Source organism: Podarcis melisellensis (genome assembly GCF_964234715.1).
Source record: "Podarcis melisellensis genome assembly, chromosome: 13".
NCBI classification, from domain to species: domain Eukaryota; kingdom Metazoa; phylum Chordata; class Lepidosauria; order Squamata; family Lacertidae; genus Podarcis; species Podarcis melisellensis.
In genome coordinates this window covers 3,885,011-3,899,615 of record NC_138545.1, presented here as the reverse complement: position 1 = coordinate 3,899,615, position 14,605 = coordinate 3,885,011, and the positions used below count along the sequence as shown (strand labels likewise).

The window sequence follows — 14,605 nt, the reverse complement described above, 5'->3', positions numbered from 1 at the left end:
TTCAGAACCAGGAAAGAGGAATGCTGTTGCTGAATTTGCACAGCTCTTTCCTCCTCCACAAAAGGGACGCGGGTGGCGCTGTGGGTTAAACCACAGAGTCTAGGACTTGCCGGTCAGAAGGTTGGCGGTTCGAATCCCCGTGACGGGGTGAGCTCCCGTTGCTCGGTCCCTGCTCCTGCCAACCTAGCAGTTCGAAAGCACGTCAAAGTGCAAGTAGATAGATAGGTACCGCTCCAGCAGGAAGGGAAACGGTGTTTCCGTGCGCTGCTCTGGTTCGCCAGAAGCGGCTCAGTCTTGCTGGCCACATGACCCGGAAGCTGTACGCCGACTCCCTCGGCCAGTAAAGCGAGATGAGCGCCGCAACCCCAGAGTCGGCCACAACTGGACCTAATGGTCAGGGGTCCCTTTACCCTTTACCTTCTTCCTCCACACACGCAAGTGTTTCCTCGCACACACAGTCCTCACCTCAAAGATTTCGTCCGTCTTCAGTTCCTTCATGCTGAAGACGATGCCGTGGCAATAGCCAGCCACCCGAACGGCCCGGCAGCCGTCGTCCTGAAAGGCCACGTTTTTGCCGCAGCTGCTGTGGAAACGGTGGGCGACGCCGGGGACTGGAGGGGGTGAAAAAAGAAAGGTCAGGGGACAAGCGTACAACTATGCTGGGGGACGGAGGAAGGTTGGGTGGCAGCAACAAGATGGGCAGGCACAAAGGATGGAAAAGATTCCAAGCCGACTTGTGGTGGTGGCAGGAAAGAGGAAGTTATCTCCCGCTTGGACTACTGCAATGCGCTCTACGTGGGGCTATCCTTGAAGGTGACCCAGAAACTACAACTAATCCAGAATGCGACAGCCAGACTGGGGACTGGGAGCGGCTGCCAGGACCATGTAACACCTTGAAAGACCTTCATTGGCTCCCAGGACATTTCCGAGCACAATTCCAAGTGTTGAAGCTGACCTTGAAAGCCCTAAACGGCCTCAAAGGCCCAGTAGACCTGAAGGAGCATCTCCACCCGCATCGTTCTGCCCGGACACTGAGGTCCAGCGCCGAGGGCCTTCTGGCTGTTCCCTCCCTGCGAGATGTGAGGTTACAGGGAACCAGGCAGAGGGTCTTCTCGGTGGTGGTGCCCGCCCTGTGGAACGCCCGCCCATCAGATGTCAAGGAAATAAGCAACTATCTAACTTTTAGAAGACATCTGAAGGCAGCCCTGAATTAAGAAGTTTTTAATGTTTGGTGTTTTCTTTCTTTCGTTTAATTTGCAGTTTCAAAAACAGGGAGCATATTTAACCCCCCTCCTTCCTTCCCCTCTCTCTGTCCCACTTACAACTTTGCACCAAATACTGCATGGATACATATACCGTATGACTTCCCTTCCACACTTTTCCTGGTTCCTTTTGCTTTTCTGCTACTCCGCGTAATGCACTTTTTAATCATCCAATTTGTTCTCTATTAAATACTCTATCTATTTCAACTCTGCTGGATTCACTCGAGACCTGCTAAACTACGTATTTGTCTGCACTTAAAATATTCAGTAAACATTATCCACTCCTCCTTATATTCCTTATCTTCTGTTTTCTGCTATCCTGTTCGTCCGACCAGCCAGTTCAGCATATTCGAACATTTTACACTGCCTTTCTTCCTTAGTGGGTACTAGACCTTTGTGCCAATAAGGTTCCAGCTGCGCCAGTGGCATATAGTAATAAACTCTTGCTTTCTTAAGGCCTCTGTTGTTAACCATCCCCAAGAGGAAAATCTCAGGTGTTTTGGGGAAAGTTTTTAAAAATAAGTTTTTTAATTCATTATACATAGTTTCCCAATATTCCTTAATTGTTTTACAGGACCATCACATGTGAAAAAAGACCCCTTATTTTCATTACACTTCCAACGTATACCTTTTTCTTTTCTAGACATTTTAAAAGACATTGTTGCCAACCTGGTGGGTGTTAAATACCATCCGTTTGATATTTTATTATGCTTTTAATTCCGTCAGAAGTGGCCCAGAGTGGCTTGGCCAACCTAGTCAAGTTGGACAGGGTACAAATAATAAAATAATTATAGTTAGTGGTCCTGTACTGAGTCCAGAATAGCGCTCTGTGGGGTTCCAGGCAGGGACTGGAACCCCAAAACTGTGGGGTTCCCAGTTTTGCCTGGAGACGCTGCCGAGAATGGAAGCAGGTGTTCTCACCTGAGCAACGGTTCTCACCTGGCGAATGGATGGGGAACGACTTCTCAGTGATGTTGCTGGTGGACAGGCTGTTGTCCATAGGCCCCGTGGCACTGGTGATCGACACCTGGACACACTGGCCGTACAGATCAACCACGGCGTAGACCTCTGCAGCGGACAGGGTGGGGTGGGGGGTTGGCCGGGGGTGGGGGGAGGCAGAAGGGAGAGAAAGGCCAGTTTAGCAGAAAAGATGACCAAGGGTCTGGAAGGCAAGGGTCTGGAACGGTGGAGGGAGTTGGGCATTTTTTGCCTGGAGAGAAGGCTATCTGTCGTGGATGCTTAGTTGTGATTTCTGCACTAGAGCGGGGTTGGACTAGATGACTCTGGGGGTCCCTTCCAACGCTTGACAGCAGACGTCAAGGCAATATGCCGTATGCATGGATCAATCACGGGAAGGCAAATCAAAGCCGCAAGTGCTGTGAATACTTTCTTTATCCTGAGCAAACTGTTTTGTACGACTGGCCTTTCGAACTGATGAAGCGTGTAGTGAAACCTGTGATATATCCGGAGAACAAGTCTCCTTTTGCCCACTTGCGTTACTCTCACCAGGGTGGTGGCTTTGATTTGCCTTCCCGTGATTGATCCGTGCCTACGGTTTTGCGTTTCCAACTCAAGACTTATTGGAGAACATCTCATCCAGTGCAATCTTTGAAAAACAGCTTTGAAAAACTTTCTCCAGTGTCCTACCCTTGCCGTTGTGGCGGCACAGGGTTGCCGTTCTGTGACTGGACTTACGCTACTTGTTGAACGGTTCATTTATCCAGTCTGTATAACGTTTACTGCACATGTATCGTATTTTTCGCTCTATAAGACGCACCAGATCACAAGATATTCTGAATCTCAGAACAGCAAGAGGGTTCGTTGTGCAGCGAAAGCAGCAATCCCTCTTGCTGTTCTGGCTTCTGGGATAGCTGCGCAGCCTGCATTCGCTCCCTAAGACGCACACACATTTCCCCTTACTTTTTAGGAGGGGAAAAGTGAGTCTTATAGAGCAAAAAATACGGTAACTTTTAAATATACAGTTGTACATTTATCCACTCCATATTTACAATATCTCCAGGCTTTGTTTTGCACATGGCACCTTAGTATGTTTGTTGCTTGAATGGTTACAAGTCTATCTCTATTCTAATTATTATTCTAGTAAATTTGGTTTTAGAGTTATAGGCCAGTTTGTGGTGTTGTTGTTTTGTTGCACAACGCTGGGACTTGCCTTGAGCAGACTAAGCTCGGCCTTGTCTATCCCGACTAGCAGAGACGCTCCAAAGTTTTGGGAGTGTCTCTCCCAGCCCTGCCTGGAGATGCCATTGGCGGGACTTGAACCCGGGACGAGCAGACGTCTCGCCCTCCCTCCCAGCCCCTCGTGCCCTTACCCTTCCCTGGCGGCAGCCCCGAGCAGGCCACCCCCTGGTCGACGCCGTTGATGAAGTAGTGCAGGTCTCCCTTGGCCGTGCGCATCATTCCAATGCGCGACCCGGTGGTCAGGGAGTCCAGGTCGCAGCCGTAGTTGTTGCGCATGGTGTTCCCGTCCTGCATGATGGCTGTGCCGCTGGGAGGGAGGGAGGGAAAGAGAAAAGATGAGTCTGTGTGGTGCTCCTTCCTCTGCTGTGGGACCCCCTTCCCATAGGGGTGATGGGAACTGTAGTCCAAAACAACTGGAGGGCTGAAGGTTGCCTATGCCTGGGTTAGAGCAGTGGTTTCTCAAACTCGGGTCTCCAGCTGTTGTTGGGACTACAAATCCCATCATCCCTAGCTAAGCCGGGCCGGTGAGCAGGGATGATGGGAGTTGTAGTCCAACAGTAGCTGGAAACCTGAGTTTGAGAAACGCTGGGTCAGAGTGCCAGGCAAGGACCTGGGACGCCAGGGTTCAAACCCCTACTCAGCCATGATGCTGAGTGATTTTGGGCTAGACACTCTCAGCCTAGCCTACCTATCAGGGTTGTTGTGGGGGGAGAATTACGTACACTTCCTTAAGCTCCTTGGGGGAAAAGGTGAGTGTGGCGTTTGCCTCCTAGGTGGGTCATAAGGAAAGGGTTAAAATGAGTGTGATGTGATTGGCCAGTGAGAATGCAAGGGGGGAGTAAAAGTTAGAGTGGGAGGTTTTCAAAGTCAGTTGAGGTTTGGGAATTGGAGAAGGAAGAGGGAGGCTTAGGTGTGGGTTGGTCGAGTTGTATTGTGAGAGAGTGAGAGGAATTGTTAGGTTGAGTCAGATAGACAGTTGGAATCAACAGTTTGGAGTTGTTAGGAACGGAGATTAAGAAACCAACAAGAGAAAAATAAACCGAAACCATACGCTTGTTCCTGCATTTAAAAATAAACTTGATTATTTGTTAATGTTAACAACTGCCTGGACTCCGTGTGTCCCCGTGAGACGCGGGGTGGGGGCAGCGAAGAAAGCAATCACAGTGGTGGCACAGGGTCAATAGACCATCAAACGTCTGGGGGCCCTGTGTGTGATTGCCACAGTGAGACATAAACAAAATACATAATAATTATTATTACTCACCTTAGCATCCATGTGTCGTAATCGATATCGGTCATCGTGTTGGGGAACTCCAGGTCCTCCGGGCGGATGGCAGTGACCCCTGGGAAAGGGGGGGAAGAGAGAAGGGGGGGTTAAAGAAGTGTAGTGATCAGGTGGGATTGCTATGAGGAATTATAAAAAATATGGAGCAAGCCATTTGTGTCAGCAATAAAAGCATTGTGTTGACTGGGTTTGAGACAATTTTGATATGATTTTTCATCAATCCATGCCTCTGCATCCCTGACCTATTTCTCTTGCTTAGCAAGTCACGTACACAGCCCAGTTGCTTCACCAGGCACCCTCAGTACATAAAGACAGTAGGTTACTTTGATGTAGTTTAATCTTTAGATAGATCTTAGGGGCCAGGACACGGGTGGCGTTGTGGGTTAAACCACAGAGCCTAGGGCTTGCCGATCAGAAGGTCGGCGGTTCAAATCCCCGCGATGTGCTGAGCTCCCATTGTTCGGTCCCTGCTCCTGCCACCCTAGCACTTCGAAAGCACGTCAAAGTGCAAGTAGATAAATAGGTACCACTCTGGCGGGAAGGTAAACGGCATTTCCGTGCGCTGCTCTGGTTCGCCAGAAGCGGCTTAGTCATGCTGGCCACATGACCTGGAAGCTGTACACCGGCTCCCTCGGCCTGTAAAGCGAGATGAGCGCCGCAATCCCAGAGTCGGCCACGACTGGACCTAATGGTCAGTGGTCCCTTTACTTTTACCTTTAGGGGCCAGGAAGAGAGTTCACAAGGAGATGGCAAATACTCTTTCCTTGCCATCCTTCCGTCCTCCCCTGTTTACTCCTATTTATGACCTTCCTAAAAGCATTCCTCTTCGCTTCCTCTTTTATTTACTCTGAATTGCATATGCATGGCTCAAGTAGGAAATAAGCTCTTTGTAGTTCTAACTTTAACTTTGTCCCCACGTGGGTTTTTTTGAAATGCTCAGAGGAAATCTGATTGGTTCTTACGAACACTGTGTAAAAAGTTCTTTTGTGAATAAAACGACCTGGGCCGGAGGGTGGACAGGAATTATGATTATACATACTCCTCCCAGAATCTTGCTGGTTCAAGCCTCTGTGTGTTATTAAAGGTAAAGGGACCCCTGACCATTAGGTCCAGTCGTAACCAACTCTGGGGTTGCAGTGCTCATCTCACTTTATTGGCCAAGGGAGCCAGCGTGCAGCTTCTGGGTTACTAAGCCACTTCTGGCGAACCAGAGCAGCGCACAGAAACACCGTTTACCTTCCCGCCAGAGCGGTACCTATTTATCTACTTGCACTTTGATGTGCTTTTGAATTGCTAGGTTGGCAGGAGCAGGGACTGAGCAATGGGAGCTCACCTCATCGCGGGGATTTGAACTGCTGATCTTCTGATCAGCAAGTCCTAGGCTCTGTGGTTTTACCCACAGCGCCACCTGCATCCCCTGTGTGTTATTAATCAGAGTCTAATCCTTCCTTTGCTTTGGGAATGAGTCAATGCCCCTCCAAGGGAAGAAAGAGAGGCAATTCTGCTCTTTTTCAACCTCCCTGTATTCCTCACCTGCTTCGATGGAGCCAGACCAGCGATCCACCATCTTCTGAATGACGATCTCAAAGAGCTCCCCGTCTCGGAGGGGCCTGCAGTGGAATGAAAGGAGGGTCCCCTGTAAGAACTCTTTTCAGAGAAGCTCTGGCAAGAAGCAAAACAACTTGGTTTAACTGTATACAACTGGCGCAACGGACAAGGAAGTGGTTAAGGGAAAACAAGAACTGCAAAGAATAAACAAAAGTTGAAGGAAAAAATACTATAAAAAGGGGAGATAAAGAAGAAAATATAGTTATAAAAGGGGAAACCAGTGAAATTTATAAAATATTAGTAGAAATGGAGGAGTAACAAGATCAATTAAAAGAGGTGTGGGAAAATATGGGAGAATCGTACATTGCAAAATGTTGTCTATAAGGATAAAAGAAAATTATTATAAATTAGTTTAGAGATGGCATTTAACACCAGTCAGATTAAATCACACAAACAAGGAATATTCGGTGTTATGTTGGAGGGGATGCCAGGAAACTGGGACTTATGTTCACATGTGGTGGGGGTGTAAATATGTACATTTTTTCTGGCAAAGGGTTTTAAGGAGAAAACAGAAATCACTGGGATAAAGCTGACCCAGAGCCCAGTGTTATTTTCGAATTACGATGGGGTGGAAGGTTCGCAGGCTATGAAGGACTTGCTCACAAATTTATTGACAGCGGCACAAGTTATTATAGCTAGGAAGTGAAAGGCGCAAGGGGAATATAAAATGGAAGAATGATATAAAGAGGTGTGGGATATACCTACTTATGATAAATTAACATGAGCCATTAAAGTAAGAAGGGGAATACGCAGGAGGAATGATTTTGAGGAGATATGGAGAGTGTTTGTAGAATTTGTACTGTTAAAATGGGAAAGGGTTGAACCATCGCAAGAGGTGTTGAAATTTTGGGAAGTTGGTGCCCAAAGGTGGAAGGAGGATAATCTACCTACAAAAAAATGGCAGATAAAGATGATGGACTATGCCAAATTGGCGAAAATGACCGAGAAAATTAGAGATCAAGAGGACAATAAATTCAACCAAGTATGGGGAATTTTTTAAAGTTACTTGAAAGAACACTGTAAACAAGTGAAAACATTAGCAGGATTTTGAAAACACTTGCAATCAAGAGAGAATATGACCAAAAAAACGAGTTTTAAGAAAATATGGAGAATAAGATATGATGCAGTTTGAAAAGCATATCTGGGGAAACCATGGAAGAGGGGGAGAGAAGTTCAGGGATTCTGAGAATCCTATTTCTAAAATGATTGTGATTTATGGATGATGCTAAAAGCTAAAAGTGAAAATGAATTTTAAAAAATGTTTTTTAAAAAATTCGGGGGGGGTCGAATTGGATAGTTACAATGGCGGTGGGGTGCACATTTTTATTCTTATTTATTTATTCTTATTACTTTGTCAAAAAAAAATGATATTAAAAAAAACTCTTTCCCATAACATTAAACCACAGTTTAGTGTTACAGCCAAACACATCTACCAGCCCTGACAGGTTTTGTTCTGAGCCAAACCCATTCTTGACATGTACAGAAAAAGGACAGTCCTGCTATTTCAACATGGATCTCTTAAAGATTTGCTGGGTGCAAACCGTTCCCCGTGCTTCTAAGCCTCAGGCGGCGGCGCGATTCCCCGAAAGGAAGCGCATTGTTTTGGGACTAGCAGGGGAAGAGAAGCACCGCTGCCTGCCTCCGCTTGCCCACTGACCGGTTCGAGATGACGATGGCGTCGTTGAACTCGCTCCGGCAGTTCTGCCGCAGTGCCGTGCGCCCGCCGTTGGTGATGACGGCATTGTTGCCGTGCAGGTGGTGGAAACGCAGGTCACTCCCGGAGGCGACTGAGGACGGGCTGCTGGGAGACAGCTGGTTGTTGCCTTCCGAGAGGTCGTCGGGGAGCGGAAGGAGATCTGGGGGAGAAAGGGCGGAAGGGGAGGGGGTCAATTTTCTGTTTTACAATTCAGAATATAGTGGTACCTCGGGTTAAGAACTTAATTTGTTCTGGAGGTCCGTTCTTAACCTGAAACTGTTCTTAACCTGAAGCACCACTTTAGCTAATGGGGCCTCCTGCTGCTCCCGTGCCGCAGGAGCCCGATTTCTGTTCTCATCCTGAAACAAAGTTCTTAACCTGAAGCACTATTTCTGGGTTAGCAGAGTCTGTAACCTGAAGCGTATGTAACCTGAAGCCTATGTAACCCGAGGTACCACTGTACTCATTTAAACATCCTTAAAATATCAACGGTTTCCCTTCTTCTCTTTCCATGGCTCATTTTCCATATTATTAAATCCCTGCTCCTTCCAACCTAGCAGTTCGAAAGCACGTCAAACGCTGTTTACCTTCCTGCCGGAGTGGTGCCCATTTATCTACTTGCACTTTGACGTGCTTTCGAACTGCTAGGTTGTCAGGAGCAGGGACTGAGCAACGGGAGCTCACCCCGTCGCAGGGATTCGAACCGCCGACCTTCTGATCAGCAAGTCCTAGGCTCTGTGGTTCAACCCACAGCGCCACCCGCATCCCTTTTGTTAGGAAGCCTAGTCGGAGTTAAATAGCATCTTAAGGACCCACACTGAAACCCCATGATGCCTGAAGCCGCCGCAAACAACATCACCGCCCCAAACCTGTTTCCCGCAACCCTCCGCCCCTGTCGGAACTCCACTCGGCCAAGCCGATAAGGCCTCATCTTCCTCCAAGCTGAGCTTCTGAAATCACCTCCGACGTGTTTAATGACCTGAGCCTTTGATAAGGCCTCAAGCACATTCTATCCAGCAGGGTTCCCAGCACAGGGAAGGATGAGATAGTATGATAGGACGTTTCCGAGCACAATTCAAAGTGTTGGTGCTGACCTTTAAAGCCCTAAACGGCCTCAGTCCTGTATACCTGAAGGAGCATCTCCACCCCCATCATTCAGCCTGGACACTAAGGTCCAGCTCCGAGGGCCTTTTGGCGGTTCCCTCACTGCGAGAAGCCAAGTTACAGGGAACCAGGAAGAGGGCCTTCTTGGTAGTAGCACCCGCCCTGTGGAACGCCCTCCCACCAGATGTCAAAGAGAACAACAACTACCAGACTTTTAGAAGACATCTGAAGGCAGCCCTGTTCAGGGAAGCTTTGAATGTTTGATGTATTAGAGTATTTTAATATATTTTTGGGAAGCCGCCCAGAGTGGCTGGGGAAGCCCAGCCAGATGGGCAGGGTACAAATTTTAAATTTTTTTTTTAATGAGCTACATTTTAAAGAGTTTTCTTTCTAAGCTACGCAGAACAGAAAGGCCATCCTCTCTCTATGAAAGCAGAGAGCAACTGAACAAAGGAACCAGGTAACATCACATCCCGTCACATTCCATCTCCCTTCCCGTGAGACTTCCAATAGCCTGGACTGTCTCTGGAATGTAAACACAGTCCTGTGACTCCAAGCAGCTGCACAGTGATAACAGAAACTAACAGCCCCTACTTACCTGTGTCATCCACAATGGTAGCCTGAGCTGCCTGCCCGTACAGGTCCACCACGGCGTAGATGTTGGGCGGGACATTCCACGCGGCAGGGCCCTGCGCCACCCCATTGACGAAGAAGTGCAGCGTCCCGTCTTCCTTGCGCACGACGCCCACAGTGTCTCCTGCCTGAGGGAGGGAGGAAGAAGAAAAATCAGACAGGACAAAAGGCTTCCAGAATTGCAGCTGTCTACCAACTCCACCTGATATGCAGGCTGAGACCCTCCCTGCCCGCAGACTGTCTTGCCAGAGTGGTGCAGACTTTAGTTATCTCCCGCTTGGACTACTGCCATGCGCTATGTGTGGGGCTACCTTTGGAGGTGACCCGGAAACTACAATTAATCCAGAATGCAGCAACCAGACTGGGGACTGGGAGACCACATAACACCGGTCTTGAAAAACCTACAATGGCTCCCAGTACATTTCTGAGCACAATTCAAAGTGTTGGTGCTGACCTTTAAAGCCCTAAACGGCCTCAAATGCCCAGGAGACCTGAAGGAGCGTCTCCACCCCCATCGTTCTGCCCGGACGCTAAGGTCCAGCGCCGAGGGCCTTCTGGCGGTTCCCTCATTGTGAGAAGCCAAGTTACAGGGAACCAGGCAGAGGGCCTTCTCGGTAGTAGCGCCCGCCCTGTGGAACGCCCTCCCACCAGATGTCAAAGAGAAAAACAACTACCTGACATTCAGAAGACATCTTAAGGCAGCCCTGTTCAGGGAAGTTTTTAATGTGTGACATTTTAGTGCATTTTTGGTCTCTGTGGAGGCCGCCCAGAGTGGCTGGGGAAACCCAGCCAGATGGGTGGGGTACAAATTATTATTATTATTATTATTATTATTATTATTATTCCCACTGGATCAAGCTAGCGGCCCACCTAGTCCACCATCTTGTTCTCACAGTGGCCGACCAGATGCCCATCGTGGGAAACCTGTCGGCAGGATCTGTGCGCAACAGCAATACTCTCCTGTTGCAGGAATTTATGTATAGGTTGGGGGAGTTGCCCCTCCAGCAGATATCATGCACATGCAGCCCACTACCAAAACCAGCACAATCGCTTTTGGGACTTTTGTGATTTGTCCCCACAAAACACTTCATCACAGTTTCTTCCTATCTATTCAAAGGGCCTCTGCTGCAGGATACCAAATGTAAGAATTCACTGATCAAGGTATCTCTGTACTGGCTCACTGGGAAAACTTCAGAAATTCATATAGACAGGTGAGCTCAGCTCCTCAGCAGCCCCACTGCCTGAGTGATAATCCCTGGCATCCTGATACCTGAGTGCCAGACAGGTAGCCATTCCAGAAAGAACAAACCCAGATGAAGACAAAAGGGTGGGATTAACTTGGTGGGGAAACAGGGAAATGTAAATATCTCTTTTGTTACACTTGATGGGTGTTTGTCTATTATTATTGTAGTCATCCCCCCCCCCCAAAAAAAAACTCACCTTCAAGCGGTCCAGGTTGTGGCCGTATTCGTCCAAGATGGTTGTTCCATTGTGCATCACCCCGTTCCCCGTCATCATCCAGGTGCCTGTGGGAGGTCGGGGGGAGACAGGAGAACGGACAAGTGAGAAAGGATCAAACAGGTTTCTAGCCCTCATGATCAGCAAACTGAAAAAACAAACGGGACCATGCTGATCCATGGAGCTTTCCTGGGTTGCCATAAGGCTGTATTGGGTTCCCATCTACTAACAAGCCAGATTAAGTTTTAATAAATTAAATAAGCTAATAAACTGTATTGATTTGCAAAGCCCTGAACCACTTAGGTCCGGGAGACTGCCAGAACCCTTGTATCCCTGCCTGACCACTGAGATCACCTGCGGGAGCATTGCTGGGCATACCCCAAAGTCGGTGAAGCCCGTTTGATGAAAACAATGAGAAACTGAGCCTTCCGTGTCATCGGCCCAGTCCTGAGGAACCCTCTGCCACCAGATTCAGCAGGCGACTTCTGTGCCAACTTTTAAAACGCCTGCTGAAAACATTACAGTGGTACTTCAGTTTACGAACTTAATCCGTTCCGGAAGTCTGTTCTTAAATCGAAATTGTTCTTAAACCGAGGCGTGCTTTCCCTAATGAGGCCTCCCGCCGCCGGTGCCCTTCCACCGTTCGGATTCTGTTCTTAGACCGAGGTAATGTTTGCAAACCGGGACACTATTTCTGGTTCTGCGGAGTTCGTAAACCGAATCGTTCGTAAACAGGGCCGTTTTTAAATTGAGGTTCCACTGTATTTTTTTACCTCACAAGGCCTGTGTGGGAAATTAAGAATGTGTCCTTCCGCAATGGTTAACCAATGTGTCTTTTTAACTTTTGACCGTTAACACTTCAGCCTAAATACACAAGACACACCCCCCATCTCCCCCTTGAGAAACAGATGGGGGAAATTAAGCGTTGGGAAAGAGAACTGGGGGACTCCCTCGCCCCCAACACACAGAACCAAGAAAAGCTGAAACGAACAGGAAAAAATGTTTAAGACTTTATTTTGGGAATTTTAAGTGCCGAAATCCCAAGGGAGCAGAAAAGACTATTTATGTACGCAACCACGGCTGCGCGATTGCTACTAGCCCAGAGGTGGAAAGAAGAAAAAGTCTCAACCAGAGAAGAATGGCAGATCAAGTTGATGGATTATGCGGAAATGGCAAAAATGATCGGAAGAATCAGAAAGCAGGAAGACCAAAATTTTAATAAGGAATGGGAAAAAATTATAATTATATAATGGAAATGTAAAAGATTTGCCTTATTGTAAAACAGGCAGGAGGAAATGACTAACAATACGACACACAAAGAGGAGGACAGAAGCCCAGGAGATTCTGTGGAATCTTGTTTCTATCTTGTATGTTGGTATGTGATTGTAAAACTTTAATTTGAAAAACCCAAATAAATAAATGTACAAAAAAAAGAGGGCTAGAGTCAGAGGAGGTGTCCAGTTCTGGGCACCACAGTTCAAGAAGGACACTGACAAACTGGAACGTGTCCAGAGGAGGGCAACCCAAATGGTCAAAGGCCTGGAAACGATGCCTTATGAGGAACGGCTAAGGGAGCTGGGCATGTTTAGCCTGGAGAAGAGGAGGTGAAGGGGTGATATGATAGCCATGTTCAAATATAGAAAAGGATGTCACATAGAGGAGGGAGGGAGAAAGGTTGTTTTCTGCTGCTCCAGAGAAGCGGACACGGAGCAATGGATCCAAACTACAAGAAAGAAGATTCCACCTAAACATTAGGAAGAACTTCCTGACATTAAGAGCTGTTCGACAGTGGAATTTGCTGCCAAGGAGTGTGGTGGAGTCTCCTTCTTTGGAGGTCTTGAAGCAGAGGCTTGACAACCATATGTCAGGAGTGCTCTGATGGGGTTTCCTGCTTGGCAGGGGGTTGGACTCGATTGCCCTGGTGGTCTCTTCCAACTCTATGATTCTATGATATGAGGTGCTGTTCCCACCACGGCCACTAGGAGGCCCCAGCGGCGAGAGGGCCTCTCACCTGATCGCAGGTTGGTCATGGTGGACGGCAGCTGCAGGTAAGTGGGGTTGTGGGTGGTGACTCCAATCTCGATGGAGCCGGCCCACTTGTCCACCATCTTGTCGATGCGCACCTGGAAGACCTCGCCGTTGCGTAGCGGCCGGTTGCTCAGGACCACGCCGTGGTTGAAATCGTCCGTGGCGCTGGAAGGATGAGAGCGCCGTTAAAGAGCAGCCACAGTTAGAGGGGCTGGTCAAAGATCAGGACTGAGAGCGGCTGGCTCTGGGGAGGAGTCCTGCGTACAAACGCGCCTTATGCCGGGGTCGGGATACAGTGGTACCTCAAGTTAAGAACTTCATTCGTTCTGGAGTTCTGTTCTTAACCTGAAACTGTTCTTAACCCGAGGCACCACTTTAGCTAATTGGGCCTCCTGCTGCCGCCGGAGCACGATTTCTGTTCTCATCCTGAAGCAAAGTTCTTAACCCGAGGTAATATTTCTGGGTTAGTGGAGTCTGTAACCTGAAGCATCTGTAACCCGAGGTACCACTGCACTGGTCCTTCTGCTTCAAGTACTATCTCCACCAGGGTTTCTACAACTCAGGCCCCCAGCTGTTGTTGGACTACAACTCCCATCACCCTCGACTGCTGGTCCTGCCAGATTGAGGTACAATCCTGACAAGACAGAAGTGCAGTTTTGGGGGGACAGGAGGCGGGCAGGTGTGGAGGACTCCCTGGTCCTGAATGGGGCAACTGTGCCCCTGAAGGACCAGGTGCACAGCCTGGGAGTCATTCTGGACTCAGAGCTGTCCATGGAGGCGCAGGTCAGTTCTGTGTCCAGGGCAGCTGTCTGCCAGCTCCATCTGGTACGCAGGATGAGACCCTATCTGCCTGCAGACTGTCTCGCCAGAGGGGTGCATGCTCTGGTTATCTCCCGCTTGGACTACTGCCATGCGCTCTACGTGGGGCTCCCTTTGAAGGTGACCCGGAAACTACAATTAATCCAGAATGCGGCAGCCCGACTGGGGACTGAGAGCGGCCACCAAGACCACATAACACCAGTCCTGAAAGACCTACACTGGCTCCCAGTACATTTCCAAGCACCGTTCAAAGTGCTGGCGCTGACCTTGAAAGCCCTAAACGGCCTCAAAGGCCAGTAGACCTGAAGGAGCGTCTCCACCCCCATCGTTCAGTCCAGACACTGAGGTCCAGCTCCGAGGGCCTTCTGGCAGTTCCCTCCCTGCAAGAAGTGAGGTTACAGGGAACCAGGCAGAGGGCCTTCTCGGTAGTGGCGCCTCCATGTGGAACGCCCTCCCAGCAGATGTCAAGGAAATAAACAACTATCTGACTTTTAGAAGACATCTGAAGGGAGC

At 48.7% G+C, this 14,605-nt stretch overlaps 1 protein-coding gene across 1 annotated transcript in view; it reads right to left on the bottom strand.

The window, feature by feature from the left end:
* Nucleotides 1-14,605, bottom strand: part of NEURL4 (neuralized E3 ubiquitin protein ligase 4) — a gene marked incomplete at its 5' end in the record, with an annotated part of 57,579 nt that overhangs the window by 19,542 nt on the left and 23,432 nt on the right. Inside the window, 9 exons of the mRNA XM_081886689.1 lie at nt 466-611; nt 2,202-2,330; nt 3,593-3,768; nt 4,726-4,804; nt 6,280-6,356; nt 8,012-8,210; nt 9,753-9,915; nt 11,228-11,313; nt 13,257-13,438. Of these exons, the coding sequence (XP_081742815.1) occupies nt 466-611; nt 2,202-2,330; nt 3,593-3,768; nt 4,726-4,804; nt 6,280-6,356; nt 8,012-8,210; nt 9,753-9,915; nt 11,228-11,313; nt 13,257-13,438 (1,237 nt within the window). The remainder of the gene's footprint in view (nt 1-465; nt 612-2,201; nt 2,331-3,592; nt 3,769-4,725; nt 4,805-6,279; nt 6,357-8,011; nt 8,211-9,752; nt 9,916-11,227; nt 11,314-13,256; nt 13,439-14,605) is intronic.